Below are 15,840 nucleotides of genomic sequence, written 5' to 3'. Positions count from 1 at the left end.
GGACATAACAATTCTAAGAATCTTGAGGGACAATTATATACTCAGAAGGATATTCAGGGCTAAATTTGGGAGTCATTCTATAAAAGATGAATAGTGTCCTATCCCTTAATCGGATTATAATACAGAGGCAGAGATGTAAATAGTAAATTATATTATTATAGGGAAGATATAAGGAAGACACAAACAATTCTGCTTTTACAGAAGCAGAAGTGACATCATGGCTAGAACCAAGGCATGGAAAAGTATCAAGACCTAGTGAGAAGAACATTTTAGGCAGAGGAATAGATAACAGTTCTATCTGCTAGGGCATCAAAAGTACTGAACCAGAGACTCTTGTGGAAGAATGAGTCTGCTTAAGGTACTGGAAGTAGTAATGAGAAAATGAAGCTAAATAGGCAGACTGGGGTCAGATTGTGAAATCCAGGGACTAGGCCATGACTAAGAATTGGATTTTAAGCTACAGGCCATGCAAAGCCATTAAACAAGAAAATGTTTTTTCATTTTTACTGATGAAATAAATAATTTCTTTTGGTACATGTTAGAGCTTGAGGTCTTAAAGCAAGAATGAAGTACTCATTACTTTGATCTTGGGAGTGCTGGTAGATAAGAACTCACGCTGGAGTCCCTTTCAAAGAATTACCCTTCAGTTTCCTGAGTACTGGCTGCCTAAGGGCATGCTCCTTCCCTGAAGGCAGGCCAACTTATAAGACAGGCCATTCCACTCCCAAGGGTTCCATTGAGATCACTATTGCAAATGAATTTCAGTTCAACTTTTTTGCTCAGTTCTGCTTCCCTCACACACTTATTGCTGATAGCATACACTAATAAACCTCTTGTAACATTTCAGAGTCTGCTTCCAAGGAACTCAACCTAAGACACTCTTTGAAAAACAGTTCTCTGAAAACACCTGTTTGATTCTGAAGGTCAAAAGAGAAGATATGTCTAGGTAAGAACTTTCTGAGGACTATCTCCTCGAAGAGTCCTGAAACCAGAGAAATAGATAATTTCCATATCTAAAGAGTACATAGAGCAAAACGTTGACTGAAGAATGGATAGACAGAGAACTCATGTCTAAAAGGTGGATAGAAAAAAGAAGTCATTAAGAGAGACAGAAAAGATGAGTCAGTGAGGCAGACAAACTGTAAGAGAGCATCATTATGAAGACCGAGAAGGGGAGAATTTTATGAAGAACTAAATGGTTACAATGTCAAATTTGACAGAGAAAGAAAAATGAAAAGAGACCAATAAATCTGACCATAATAAGTTCACTGTTCTTCTCTGCCAGTGCACAATAGCAAAGGAATTAACAGGAGACAGGAAAAACATCATACACAGATTATACTCCAAGAGTATGGCAATGAAGGAAAGAGACAGTGAGTGGTAAGCCCCATGAGCTATAATAATCAAAGAACTTTTTTTCACTTTCATCCTGGGGAGACCCAAATATATTCTGTGTGGGTAAATAAAAGACAACAGAAAGGCCTAGTTTTACATACCAGTGAAGACAGTGTTTTAATAGAACATGGTTCCACATAGGACTGGAAAGAATGAAATCAAAAGAACATGGAGAGGTATTAGACTTCAATAAAATAAAAACACCTCCTCCAAAACAAAAGCAAAGCAAGTAAGGAAAAGAAAATATGGTAGACTTGAGCTATCCAGGAAGAAAGCTACTAGTTGTAAGTGGCTATTGGACACTTTCTGAAATGTGGTTAGTCTGAATTAAAATACACTGTAAACACATCAGATTTCAAAGATTCAGTTTAAAAAAGTAAAATATCTCATTAATAATATCTACACTGATTATATGCTGAAATGGTTCTTTGGATGTACTGAGTTACATAAAATATTACAATTACTTTTAACTGTTTCTACTTTTTAAGATGTTGACTAGGAAATTAAAAATCACATGGCTTGCATTACGCTTACAATGGACAGTGTTGTAGATGTATATCAAGGTCCACTTTTACTTACTGTGGGAATACAAATCTTGCTTAAGGGGTTTCCATCCAGGAGGTATGATCCATTAAATGTTACATATTCATCATAATACTGAGGTGCTTGAGGAATAACACTACACAATAATTTGCGCTTTTCTTCAATTTTTTTCCTTATGTGCAAGTATTCAAAATATGGATTTGCTCTCTCTGAACTGTATGGCTGAATCTCATCTAGTTTCAGAGAATCTACAATGGCTGCCAGAGATTGCTGTGTTTTCTCTTTTGCTTGTAGTAAAGAAGGACTCACTTGTACAGGCTGAGGTACACGGGACACTTTCCTTTTCCGTGGATGGTGAATCTGAGGATCATCATCTTCAGTTAATCTTATTCTTCCCCTAGGAGATGAAGATTCACTGTCTTTTTCTGGTAATAGTGCACAGCTAGAAAGAAGCTGTTTGCTTTGATTTGCCACTGTATTTGTTTTGTTTCTAGTCATTCTTTGAGGGATTTGGTTTTCAGTTTTATCATCTTCAGCATTTTCTTCTAATTCTACTTTAACTAACTGACCATATTTATGCATTTCTGGCTGAGCTGACTGCTGCGAGTGGTTTTCCAGACTTGATAAAGTGCTGTGTTGAGATTCATCATCTTCAATGGAAAGCAAACACTTTTCACTTTCAGGACAATGTTTTGGATTATCTTGCTCATTTAGGTTTCCTTTTGGCATCCCTACATTCATTTCACATAAATCAGAATCACACTTATTCAAATGAGTTAAAACCAAACTCTCCAGTTTGTTTTCTTTTTCATGTGAAATAACCTGAATGTCAGTTGTGCTGTTCTCAACTTCATGGCCACTGGAAGATTTATAGGTTAGCTTACTAAATGCATAATGTGTATTTAGCTGGGAGGAGGCATCACTTCCATTAAAGTCTTTTTCTGATGGTAATACAGGCAAACTGTTAGCTTTCTCAAAATTTGGTGATGATTCTTGACTAGTGCTTTCAGAGTACACTGGGACATCTGTTAGGACGAAAGTATTTTCCATATCTTTTGCAGATTCGTTATCAGTATCTAAAACAGAACTGATCATTTGTATAGCATTTTTCTGTTGTAAAATACTGGGCTCTTGATTGGCAACATATGACAAAGACACGTGTTTGGAGACAGATTCAGCATCTGAAAGTGACTGACTGGGGAAAGAACAAGGTTGCTGTAAAGGTAGAAAGGATGGTGAATCCTGAGCACAAGAGTTTCCTTGCAGTTCAGTCTGGTGGAGAGATAAAAAATCAGTAGGATGTTCTTTTAATAATTTGTTTTCTGAATTGCAAAAACCCTGAATAGAGGACTCTTGATCAGGTATACTAGTATTTGTGCAGATAAAGTCACTAGTACTTAGTGACTCGAGTCTATCAACAGGTATCTCCCATGATTTACTCTGGATCACACCAACTTGATTAGATGGTTCTACATGCACAGGACTGTCCATGGCACCCACTGGAGCAGTATTCTTGATTACATTTACATCAGCTGGAATATATCTGCTGTTTACAGACCTAGTTGGAGAGGCCACAAAACTGGAATGTATGTTAGACACACTTGAGAGGTCTCTTTCAGGCACATTTGAGGATAACTCAGGTTTGGGAGAAGGGCAAATATCTCTTGGCACAGCTAATAAGCTACCTTGATTGCTTTCTTCTGATACTGTTTGGAATTGTTTTGTATGTTCACAAATGACAGACGGCATGCTGCATCTTCGAACTTCTACGATAGGTCTCCCCTCATTTATAACTAGTTTAACATCTTCTACAGATGATGACCTGAGATGGGATACTGGAAGTCTATTTGCATATGGTGGTTTAATCCGTTCTGGCAATTCAGCAAGGCTGTCCAACTCCCTTTCATGAAGGGCTGGAGATTTGGCAACTGGCAAAAATGGCGACTGGGAAAATGACATTTGTGACTCAGAACCCTCTAACATAAAGTCAGAGTCATATTCAACCAGCGGCCGTGGAGTTGTCACGGTAGTATGGCAGGAATCTTCTGAACTAGCAACAGAAATCATGGATACAGATCTGGAGCTGAGACCTGGCTTTTCGTTTTCTGATCTAGGAGACCTGTTTAAGCTACTGTCTGAAACAAAAGATGACTTCCCTAAAGAAATTACGTTTTTGGTGTCAACAGATTGTGATCTATTACTTACAGCATCTTTAGACTGTTTCTCCTTGGCATAAGCATCAGCCAGTTCTGAACTCTTTGACCTAGTAAGCTCTTTATTTTTGGACTCAGCTAGGGCATGTTTTGCTTTATCTTTTACTTTAAGTTCTAAGCAATTACGATTTCTTAACCGTTCCTTTTCTTTTTGCTTAATTTTTTCCTTATGTTTTTTATGCCACTGTTCTATTTCTAAGTCTTTAAGGCTTAGCATTCGCTCAAAACTTGTCTGCATTAAATCATCATTCACTAACCTCTTTTCTTTAGGTCGAATATCTTTTGATGCTGGTGAGGTCTTAGATTTAGGCTTATCTGTTTCGGATTTTAGTTTGAGTAAACTATTTAGTTGAATTTTATCTTTATGTTTGTCTCGTTCTTTGTATCTATCTATATCTCTATCTTTTTTATCTTTTTCTTTTCCATCGGGAGTTTTCAAAGGTTCATCTTTTGTTTTCTCTTTAAGGGATAAAGTTTTCTCATGTTGTGCTTTACTACTACTGTCTACTGTACTTGATTTTTTCTCTTCCTGTAAGTGTTTGGAGTTAGTAATATTTATACTTTCTTTATCTCTGGACTTTTCCTTTTTATCTACTTCCCTGTCTTTGTCTTTACTTCTGCCTTTTTCTGATTTAGCATACTCACTGTTATCTGATTGTTTATTTCGTCTTTCCAAGTGCTTTTCTTTGCTTTCTGCTAAATGTCTCTCTTTTTCAATTTTTTCTTTGTCATGTTTTCTATCCATCTTTTCTCTTTTTTCTCTATCATCAGTTTTTTTAGTAGTACTATTTTTGATCTTCTCACCTTCTTTATAGCATTTTTCTGTGTGATGTGAATATAGCTTGTCCTTTTCTTTTGTTCTCTCAACACATTCACTAAAATCTAATTTGTCTTTTTCTGACTTATGCTCATGCTTTATCTTCTTCTCTTTTTCAGAATTTTTTCTTTCCATCTTTTCAACATCTTTTTCTTTAGTTGGAAATCGTTTCTCAGATTTTTCCTTACTTTCTCTCATATGCTTTTCTTGTTTTTCTATGTCTATTTCCTTTTCTGTTGAATGCAGCCCTACAGATTCCTCATTTACACTTAAACATGAAGAACCAAATTCTGTTTCTTTATCTGTAGGTACATTTTCTCTTTCTTCTTTTATCTTGTCTTCCCTAAAAGATTTCTCACTTTCCTTTTTAATCTTTTCCCTTTCTTCTTTAAAGTTCCTCTCTTTTGAGGTATGCTTTTCCTTAGTTGGTTTATCATCTTTTATTTTTTCTAATTTTGATTTCTTTTCTAATGTTAAGGACTCATGCTCCATATTTAAAAAAAGATCTTCAGTTTCATCACTTTTAAAAAAATTCTCTTTCCAAAATTCTCTATCAAATTCCACACTCCTCTGCAATTCCTTAGCACCATCCTTATTTTTATATTTTTCCTTTTCACCTTCAATTTCTTTTTTGTGCTTTTCTTTTTCTCGCTCTTTATGTTTCAACTTATGTTTTTTCAGTGTTTTGCCCTCTTTATCCATTTTTTTCAGTGTGCAATCAGAATTTTCAAATGTTGGACTATGATCTTCATCCTTTATTTTGGTATTTGATTTTTCACCAAATTCTAAGTGAAAATCTTTCTGATGTTTGTTTTTTTCCTTATGCTTATAAGATTTTACACATGAACTTTCAGGCAAGAATTCAGTTTCTGTATTTTCATACCGAACAAGATCAGGCTGTAGTGACATTTCAGAGCTTCCTGGTGATAAACATGTTTTAGTATGTTCTTGTTTCAGTGGTGTTGACTGTTTTTCACTCAATCCACAAGAATGTTTGGGAGATTTACCAGTGGAAATATGAAATAAATGTAATGAAGTATCATCTTTTGGACTAAAAGATTTCCTAAAATTCCCCTCCTCTCTGGTCTTTTCTGAACAATCTAGTGCAGTTGTAACTGTCAAGTTTGAAACTCTGGTATTTTCTTTTCCCTCTTTTTCTTGCTTTAACTCTTGGTTTTCTTTATTTTTGTTCTGGTTTTTTAACTTTCTTTTAACTTTGCCTTTCTGTTTATATTCATATTCTTTTTTGGTTTGTATATCAGAATTCGATGTTTCAGGAATAGAACATGCAGTAGAAACCTTTTTGTTTTGAAGAACTTCTTCATCAGAACTTTCAGTACTTGAATAAAGAACCCTAGATGACTTTTGTTTTTTACTTTTAAATGATTTAGAATAGAAGGATTTCTCTTGTTTCGCAAATAAACTACTTTTTTCTGCTTCAGATTCATTCTCTTTTCGTTGTTCTTTCCTAAGAATATGCCTATCATCAATCATTTTATTTATTTCTTCATCATCATCATCTTTGAACTCATACTCATCTAGGGCAGATGGAAGAGGTGCTTTACTGGGAAGAATCTGTTTACTTTCACAGATGAGAGAGTCCTTCTCTGTTTCAGAGTCAATATTTTCATCAACACTAGAAGGATTGACAGACTGAGCCTCTTCAGAATCTAGAATAAGAAAAAAAAAAAAAGCCTTGTTGGTCAAAAAACAATTGAGAAAAATAGGTCAGAAAGAAAAACATAGTTTATATAGTAAATATTTTAAAATTCAGACAAAATCATTTCAGATTTTAATGCAATAAAAATATGCAAGAACTCTGGTATAGTATTATAGAACAGGTTTATAGAGAATCTATTTTATGATGAGATCAGTTTGACATTTCAACCACTATATGTTAAATTCAAAATATATAAAAATACATAAATAACAGAGGGCTTTGTATTTGGGGGAATCATTAACTACTAAAATGATAGATAAAATTCTGCATACATCTCTTCTGGAGAGAGAATAGTTAACTTACATAAGATCCTCTGAACAAAAAAAAAAGGTTAAGAACTATTAAAGGGTTTAAGTAAACATGATAAATTGTTTTATGTGTTCTGAAACACTTATCAGTAAAACTGTAAATAATCACATGATTCCCAGGAAGAACAATACTTTATAAATAAAGATAATCGCCCCTCTCTGCCCCGTGCTGATGACTGAACCCAGGGCCTTGTACATGGCAAGGCAAGCCCTACCACTGAGCTATACATACAGCCATAAGTAAATGGTTTACTTATACCAGAAACATGATTCTTGGGGAAAACAAACTATGACCCCCCCCCCAATAATCAAGACTGTAACAGATAAATTGGATAAATTGTAATTTGAAAAGAGCTGCTCTGTTCCTTAATTTGTTATCTACAATTTCAACTTCTTACTAATACATGGTTTAGTTCAACAGGGCTACCTTCTTATGTATTTTTAAGTACATGAAAGCTTAATTTTATGAAATTACAACCAGGCTATTGTATAAACACAGCCAAAGCCTTGCTAGATTCTATTTCATTATAGTTTCTTTAACAAAAAGAATGATTGTATCTCCAGGCTGGCATCTTTTCCTAGCTGAAATATATACATGGAACTATAACTGAAAGGAAAACTTAGGACTCTTAAGGGAAAAGAAAACTGAGACCTCTGGCCAGGTGGAACCTCCCCAAACTAATCATAATAATAATTAAAACACTTCATTTACTAACTGTGTGTACATGTGTTTTGGGGATGGAGCCGAGGGCCTTGCACATGCTAGATAAGTGCTCTGATACTGTGCTGTATCTCTAGCTCCTGCTTAATATTTAATAATACAAAATGACACCTTGAATATACTGTTTCCTCTAAAGTAATCTAGCTCCTAAACATTCTCTTCTAATGAAAATTCAAATTCTAGAAACATTTTTGAATACCCATAAGGTACCAGGCACTGAATTAGGTAGGATCTCTGAGAGATCACAAACTTTTTTTGAAGACATGGTAATATTCCCACATATATCACAATAAGTGCCATTCAATGATGAATTTACTCTCTTAAGTACTCATACTCAATGTACTCTACGTACTGTCTATGTACTATCTATATGGTATAAAAAAAGAACAATTTTGGAATTGGAACTCTACATTTAAAATGCTATTTGCAGTCATTAATTGATGCAACCACTTTGGAGAGCAGTATGGAGATTCCTTAGAAAACCTGGAATGGAACCAATGTTTGACCCAGTTATCCCACATCTAGGTATATACCCAAAGGGCTTTAAATGGATGGAACTGGAGACTATCATGCTAAGTGAAATAAAGACAAAATCCCAAGAAGTCAAAGGTTGATTTTTCTCTCTGATCTGCAGATGCTAACACACAATTAGGGGAGAAGGTTAGGTACGAATAGAAGTACTCTGGATTAGACAAAGGGGAATAAAGGAAAGGGAGTGGGGATGAGAGGAAAGACAGAATGAACTGGACATTACTTTCCTGTATTCATATATGCATATACAACCAGTGCAACTCTACATTATGTACAACCACAAGAATGGGAAGTTATACTTCATGTATGTATAATATATCAAAATACATTTTACTGTCACGTATAACTAAAAAGAATTTAAAATGCTTTTTATAGTCATTAAAATTGCAATATGCAGTATCAAACCACAAAACTTTATCCAACTAATCTGAACATCTATTTTGGGACTGGTATTCCTATTGATCCTTGAGAAAATGAATCAAAGAATACATACATGAACATCTTATTTGGTTTTGAGGACATGTCTCCCTTGCAGTTTTTAATATTTCATATTTTATGGTTTCTATTCACCATGTGACTCATTAGATTATTAGTTTTCCTGGAAAGAGGGTTTCCTTTTTATGTCCCATAAAACCCCAGTACAATGCTCTATGCTTAGACTCAGTCTTGGGAATGTATTTACCTAGCTCCACTAGGCACATAATGCTAGGTGCTAAAGGAAGACAAAGTGAAAAGAACACAGTCCTTGCCTCAAGAAACAACTGTATAATTGATAAAATGGCAGTAGGTACTATGCCTTGAAAACAAGCTGCTTGGGAGGAATAGAGAATTAAGAAAGGTTTCTCAGAAGTAGCACTGAAATGAGGTATGACGTATGTACAAGAATTTCAGATGGGATTTAAAGGCATGAAAATATGTAAACAAGCAGCTGAAATCACAGTATCATTTCATATATGGTCTTTTTCTCCATTCAAAAGATTCTAGAAACTCTGACACAGTATTTTCATTACTATTTTTAAAGCCTGGATATTACATTTAATATATAATATGTAATCACTTAAACTAATTGCTCTACTGAGGAGACATTTAGGTGGCTACCACTTACTTGATATTACAGATATTTAACAATGGAGAAAAATTTTAGTGTATACTGTTACTCGGAAATAGCAGTATATCAATATGTGCATGTGTTTAAGAAAAAAGGAACAAGGGAAACATTAAAATAGTATCTATAGGAAACTAGTTGGAGGAATTATGACTTTTATTTTCTTCTTTGGGATTTTCTATATTTTCCAAATTCCTAGCACAATATATCTATTACTTTCATCATTAGGAAAAATATTTTTTAAAAGTTCACTGCTATATAATGGTCCCACCAACTTTTTTGGTTACTGGTGTGGTTTATTTTTCCATGTATGTACTCTTCTTTTTATGTAATGTCACTTTGTAATTTCCTCAGCTATTTTCTTCTGATCTTTTTATGCCTATGAATATTAAAATAGCTCAATTATAGTGTACAGATGTACATTCATTTAACACATCACAGTTTTTGAATTTTTGAATATGTGCTTTAAAGGCTAAACACAAATTCTCTCGAGGGAGTTGCACATACATGTATACACTGAGAGATGCATGGTTTGTCTTTTATGTTCCTGATTCATCAACTGAATGTATGTTCTCCAATGTAAATGATCCCCTCCCTACAACGGTTCTTAAAAGATCTGTACTGTTTTAAAAGGAAAAACTATAAACTCTAAAATTAACAAGTTAACCTGACAGGACTAATGAACACAATGACAGTTTAGAAATTTCCCTGGGCGAGTGAAATCTATCTGACTTGAAGTGCGAAGTCAGATGCTCACCAGACACACTCTGCCAGTTTCTCTGTACATCTGTGATGATCTCACACTGCTTGCAGAGGCAGAAGCTGGTCACCAGTCTCTGGACTTCAGCAAAGATCATTACACTCCATGATGCCAATTTCACTTGCAGAACAGGCTGAAATTCTTTTCCTTCCTTAAGTAGTCCTCAATTTTAAAAATCTACTTTAACCACTGAGAAACAAAGATCAACCTGGTCCTGGATCCGTGGGGCAGTAGTTTTTCAAAAAAATGTCCTGCCCTTCTTAGATGACTACTGAAGTAAGAAAAACCATCAGTCACCAAATCCTCAAATTCCTATAGTCAAAAATGGCCATGGTTATTGTTATACTAAGTTATCATTTTGTTACCCTTTTAAAAGTCTCTATTGTCTATTTAATTACTAAATTTGAACTTGTACTTAACTTATAACTTGTCAAATGTTCAATTTTATTAAATTTTAACTAAAATTTTTTTTATCTTTACAGACTGCATTTTGATTCATTGTACACAAGTGGAGTACAACTTTTCATTTCTATGGTTCACACCATTCATGTAATCATACACGTATATAGGGTATTGATGTCTGTCTCGTTCTACCATCTTTCATATCCCTGCTCCCTTCCCCCTCTCATTTCCCTCTTACTTCTAACAAGAGGCTGGAGAGGTAGCTGGGTGGTAGAGTGCTTGCCTAGCAGGGGTGAGGCCCTAAGTTTGACTCCCAGCACTGTAAAAATAAATAAATAGATAAATGCTAACAAAAAAATGCACCTTTAAAAAATTTTAACATTTATCATATCAATTTATTCTCAACAATTCTATAATCATATTTGGGAAACTAGGAAGGAAAATGAGAAATAATCAATGTTATAATGTTTTACTAAAATTTTATTAAATAATCTTTCCCATGAAAAATAATAAACTCCATTTTATTACTTAACAAATATATTTAAATACATTTGGAAGTTGTTCTTTTACACTTCAAGACAATTTTAAATACCTGCAACTAAGACTAGCATCATTTAAAAAATTGTTAAATGTTAAACGAGTTCTCTATTATTCTTAGGCTTGATCGAATCTATCAGAAAATTCCATAATTTCTTGTATATCCAAATCCAGCAGATGTGACCAATTCGGAGATCACAGTATACACAGTAAAGCTACCCCCTTGAAAGTTCTCTAATAACAAGCAGATAGTTCTCTAATAACAAGCACAACATTTGTTTCATGTTGACATTTGATAAAGCAATTACAAACCACATTTAATAGGAAAGTAAACAGATGATGGGCTTTTAAACAATCTGCATTGTACATTACACATTTTTAGGAAATATATTATTCTATTAACATCACATAATTTCAGGACAGTGAGATGTTGAATCAAAACTAAATATGCCATGACTCTAAACTTAAAGTCAAGGCCAAGTCTCTATCTCCCACCTTTCCTCTGATATTCAGCTTACCAACTCTCTGTACTCCTTTCAATCACCTCAAAATTCAAGATTAAAAATATTAACTCATTGTTTTCTTCCCACAACTACTTCCTCTGCTGCTTAAGCCAGTCTTCCCTACCTGAGTAATAACAAATGATATAGTTACTCAAATTAAAAATCCCAAAGTCATTTTCAACTATCTCAATTTCTCAACTTTCAAATGCAACCATTCAGTTTCAGTCTGTGGAATATCTCTGAAGTCCATGTTTTTCTCTATTCTCCCTGCCACTGTTGCAGCTCAGGCTTTTGCCAGTTCTTGCCCAGATAAGGAATTGCCTTAAACCACAATGTGGCCAGCATTATAGACCATATTACATCTTGTCTTATTTGACGGCTCTCCATGCTAGTATAAAGCTCCCAAAATCTAGACTTCTATTTTCACTACTACCAAGACTTAACTACGAGCCCTTAGAGAAGAAATCAGCAATGCATCAGCCAGACAGTAAATGCTGGCTGAAAACTACCTAAAATTACACAGTGAATAAATTTATATTTGATATTTTTATGTTGTTCTATATTTTAGACAAATATCTAATCTTTACAGTAGCTATTATTATTCCCTTTTAAGAGACAAGCCAGAGAACCATGAAGGAGCTGTTCCAGGTCACCTATTAAAGGATGTAACCCAGGGTGTCTACTTCCTACAATGTTCTATATTGCCTCCCATATTTCATTACTTCTTGCTATACTAGGATAGCATTTCATCTCCCTCAAATTTCAATGCATACATGGATTCTCAGTTGCTCCTCATTATTTTCCATCTGCTTAATTAGGAGATATTTCAGATAAGTGATCAGGGAGAGAGCAAGTTTAAAGATTTTATTTATAAGAAGGGATCAATTCCCAGTAAAATAAAACAAAATGACAGACAAGAAGTGGGGGATAAATTAAGTGCTGATGGTGGGATAAAAAAAAGGTAGGATGGGATAAAAACATCAAATACAAAATTTATTCACCATATAATTTTGTGTAGTTTTCAGGTGGCAACTACAAAATTCATTGCTAAACTCAATACTGTAACCTCAGAAATTAGAAGGGGTAACTAACATTTCTTGTGTGTCATTACTTCCTGTGGAAGCACAGATATACTTGATTAGCTTTACCAGCTACTTTCAGCTTCCACAAAACCTGCCCTTTCATAAATTACACACTGTTATGCCTATCTTCCTATAATGAGTTTTTGCTTTTATACATCAATTGCTGAACCTTTTGTAGTCAGCCAAAAGTTTATTTTATAGAATAGCACCATTTTTATATAGCAGTGTTTGCATATTTATTTGAATATATATGTATTTTATGAAAATGAAAAACTTGTAGATACTAGTAATAATTAAGATAAACATGAAAACTGTTAGATAAAAGTGTTTAACTGTGAAAGAAAGGAACATCAGAGAATCTACATGAAGTACTATAAATATGTATATGCATATGTGTATAGATACACATACATACACATATACACATACATATAAGTATATATAGAAGAGTGCATGAGCAAGCATGCTGTATAGAAAATATCAACATTTTGAAAAGTGATAAAAAATGAGGTTTGAATTTATGGGCAAAATTAACATGTAAATGATTCTAATAATTTATATAAGGTATTCTGTCAACAGTATGTGCTAGAAATCTGTTCAAAAGAAATCCAGTGTTTACCTTAGGTCTTGACAAAAATTAAAATTGATCAGAACCATGAAAATTAAGACTAAAAAGATTTTATAAGAAGGGTTCAATTCCCTTCTTATATATCCTGTTCAATTGCCACTGAAATCTTGCAAAATCACCACAAGCAACTTTTTCCTTCTCAACACTAAAGTCACCACAGACAAACAGAAAATCTGAATCTGAAATAAGAAATACTTAAAAAAAAAAAAACCTCTTTAAATCACACTATGAGGATGCAATGAGTAAAATCTAGAAACTGGCAAAATTTGCAAGATAAATGACCATTTTATTTCAACTCAAAATTGCACAAATATAAGGAAGGAGGATGTAAGGATACTCAATTATATGCATGCATAAATACACCACAGTGAACTTCATTCACATTTATGTACATCTATGAAGTACCAATTAAAAGTAAACGGAAGGAAGACGAGTACAGGAGAGAAAGGAGATTGAGGGAGGAAGGAAGAGAGGGAAAGGTGGGCCTGAAAAGGAATAAATTAAATTCCATGCATGTGTGATTATGTCAAAATGAACCCAACTATTATGTATAACTGTAAACAACTTAAAAAAAAGCATAATTGATTCTCCATCTTTTGGGTAAGATCAAGTATAAAAGCATTTTAAAAAGATACTTAAGACATATCAGTCAATTTCAACGTATACTTCATTAGGATTCTGATTTTGAAAAACTAATTTTAAAAATATATAATTGCCTTTACTAACTTGCCAAGTAGTGGTATAAAAGGATTTTTATCACTAAGTAGGTAATTAGGGAGATTTCGGCATAAACATTGTCCTGGATTCAGTAAGTTCAGTTCAACTTGGATCATTCATCCTAATTTTTACTTCTAGCAACCACTGCCACTAATTTCCATTAATACTGTACTGTAAACTGGTTCAAAACAGAATCAGAGCTTTTCCATCTTGAGATCAAAATTCCGTGGTGATGTAACTCATGAGTGTTCTGACTTCATCCATTTCTGTATCATTTTCCTTCTACCATGGCATTCACATGATCAAATAAATGATAATCCAGAATGAAAATTATCCATAATATTCAGATATAACCATGCAGAATGTATGAATAAATAAATAAATAATGTAGCACAAAAATTCCAAAAACATTCAATGAGAAATGACTTGACATACAGGCTTTCAAGAATTGGCATCTTTTAGTTGTTATTTGCAAATACTGTGGGACTTTAGCAACTGAAAGAACAGCAAAGTTGACCAAATTCTCTTTCTTGTCCTCACAGGATAATTTCTGGACTGACAGGGTGATACTTTTGTTTCTCCTATATTTATCAATAAAACACTATTTTTAGGATTTCTAAACATAAAATCTTCTGGGTTTGAAATCAAGTGGTTGGATTGATTGAATCAAGCATGCTATAGATTGAATATTTTCATTGAAGGTTTTGATTAATGTGATCTGTGTCAATCTGTAATGGGAACAGCACTTAATGTTTTTACTTGCTCTGTTGTGAGGACCTATGCTCAAGGTGGATTTATTTTTTAAAGAGCTTTATTAATTTACTTTGGTACTGGGGATTGAACCCAAAGGCTCATTAAGTATAAAAATGTATTTTTTAATTAAGGATTTTAAATTAGGTGATAGTAGGCTCTATAGCAAAAAACAAACCAAGAAACACCACTCATTTATTTCATTTTCAGCAGCCCTTTGGTACTCGATAGGAAGTGTTACATTTGAAAACATGATGAATAAGAGTTTAGTCATGCACATTTCTTACTGTGGGGTTAAATCAACTAAATGTATAATTACTAAATTCATGCTTCAGTTATATGCTGCCATCAGAATCATCTGACTCTGAACTTCCCATACTAAGTAACAAATAGCCTGTGGTAGTGGAAAAACACTCAGGTTCTAGCATTAGCCTTAGGTTCAAATGTTTTCTCTGCTACTTAACAGATAAGTAATCTGTTACTAGGGATTAATGCCTGCAGGGCTATTTTGAGGATTAAAAGAACTAATTTATGAAAAGTGCTTGGACTATACCTAGCACATACCATGCATGTGATATTAACTCCCTGCCTAGAAAAAAAAAAAATCATGTCTATTAAAAAAAATGTAAGTAACATACATTACTACCAAATGCAATGAAGTACATGACAATTTTAAAAGCCCCAAACCTAATCCCATAACTTTTCATATTTGTTTAATTTTGCACTGAGACTGAAGACAAAGATTCAAGCTGACTACAGGTACTTACTTCATTTATCACAAAGACACAATGAGAGCAATGGAAAACACCAGACATGATGAACATAAGTAGATACAAACACTCTTCCTCCACGGGATGAAGTAGTGAGGGGAGAGAAGAAATACAGTGAACCCCAAACATTATATTCTGACATCCAATTTTCTCTGTATGTATGTTTGGTGGAATTTACACACATTTTTCCCTCCAGTGGTGGGCCTCCTTTGTAATATGCTAGGTAAGTGCTAAGCTACACTCCTAACTCCAATTTATACTGTCACTATAAAAGTATTAAGTCACACAACCACATGTGTAAAGTATGTTTTAGTACTCCTCAAAGAAGAGGGAACAGA

The 15,840-nt window shown here is 33.9% G+C and overlaps 1 protein-coding gene across 8 annotated transcripts in view; it reads right to left on the bottom strand.

Moving 5' to 3' along the window:
• The window catches only part of ANKRD12 (ankyrin repeat domain 12), a 143,810-nt gene that overhangs the window by 16,095 nt on the left and 111,875 nt on the right, over positions 1–15,840 (bottom strand). For all 8 annotated transcript variants that reach the window (XM_079108432.1, XM_079108435.1, XM_079108438.1 and 5 more), the window contains one exon: positions 1,975–6,638. In XM_079108432.1, the coding sequence (XP_078964558.1) occupies positions 1,975–6,638 (4,664 nt within the window). The remainder of the gene's footprint in view (positions 1–1,974; positions 6,639–15,840) is intronic.

This window comes from Sciurus vulgaris, assembly GCF_902686455.1.
Source record: "Sciurus vulgaris genome assembly, chromosome: 13".
Classification (NCBI taxonomy): Eukaryota; Metazoa; Chordata; class Mammalia; order Rodentia; family Sciuridae; genus Sciurus; species Sciurus vulgaris.
The sequence above is the reverse complement of the archived record's forward strand: the minus strand, read 5'-3'. Positions and strand labels throughout refer to the sequence as shown.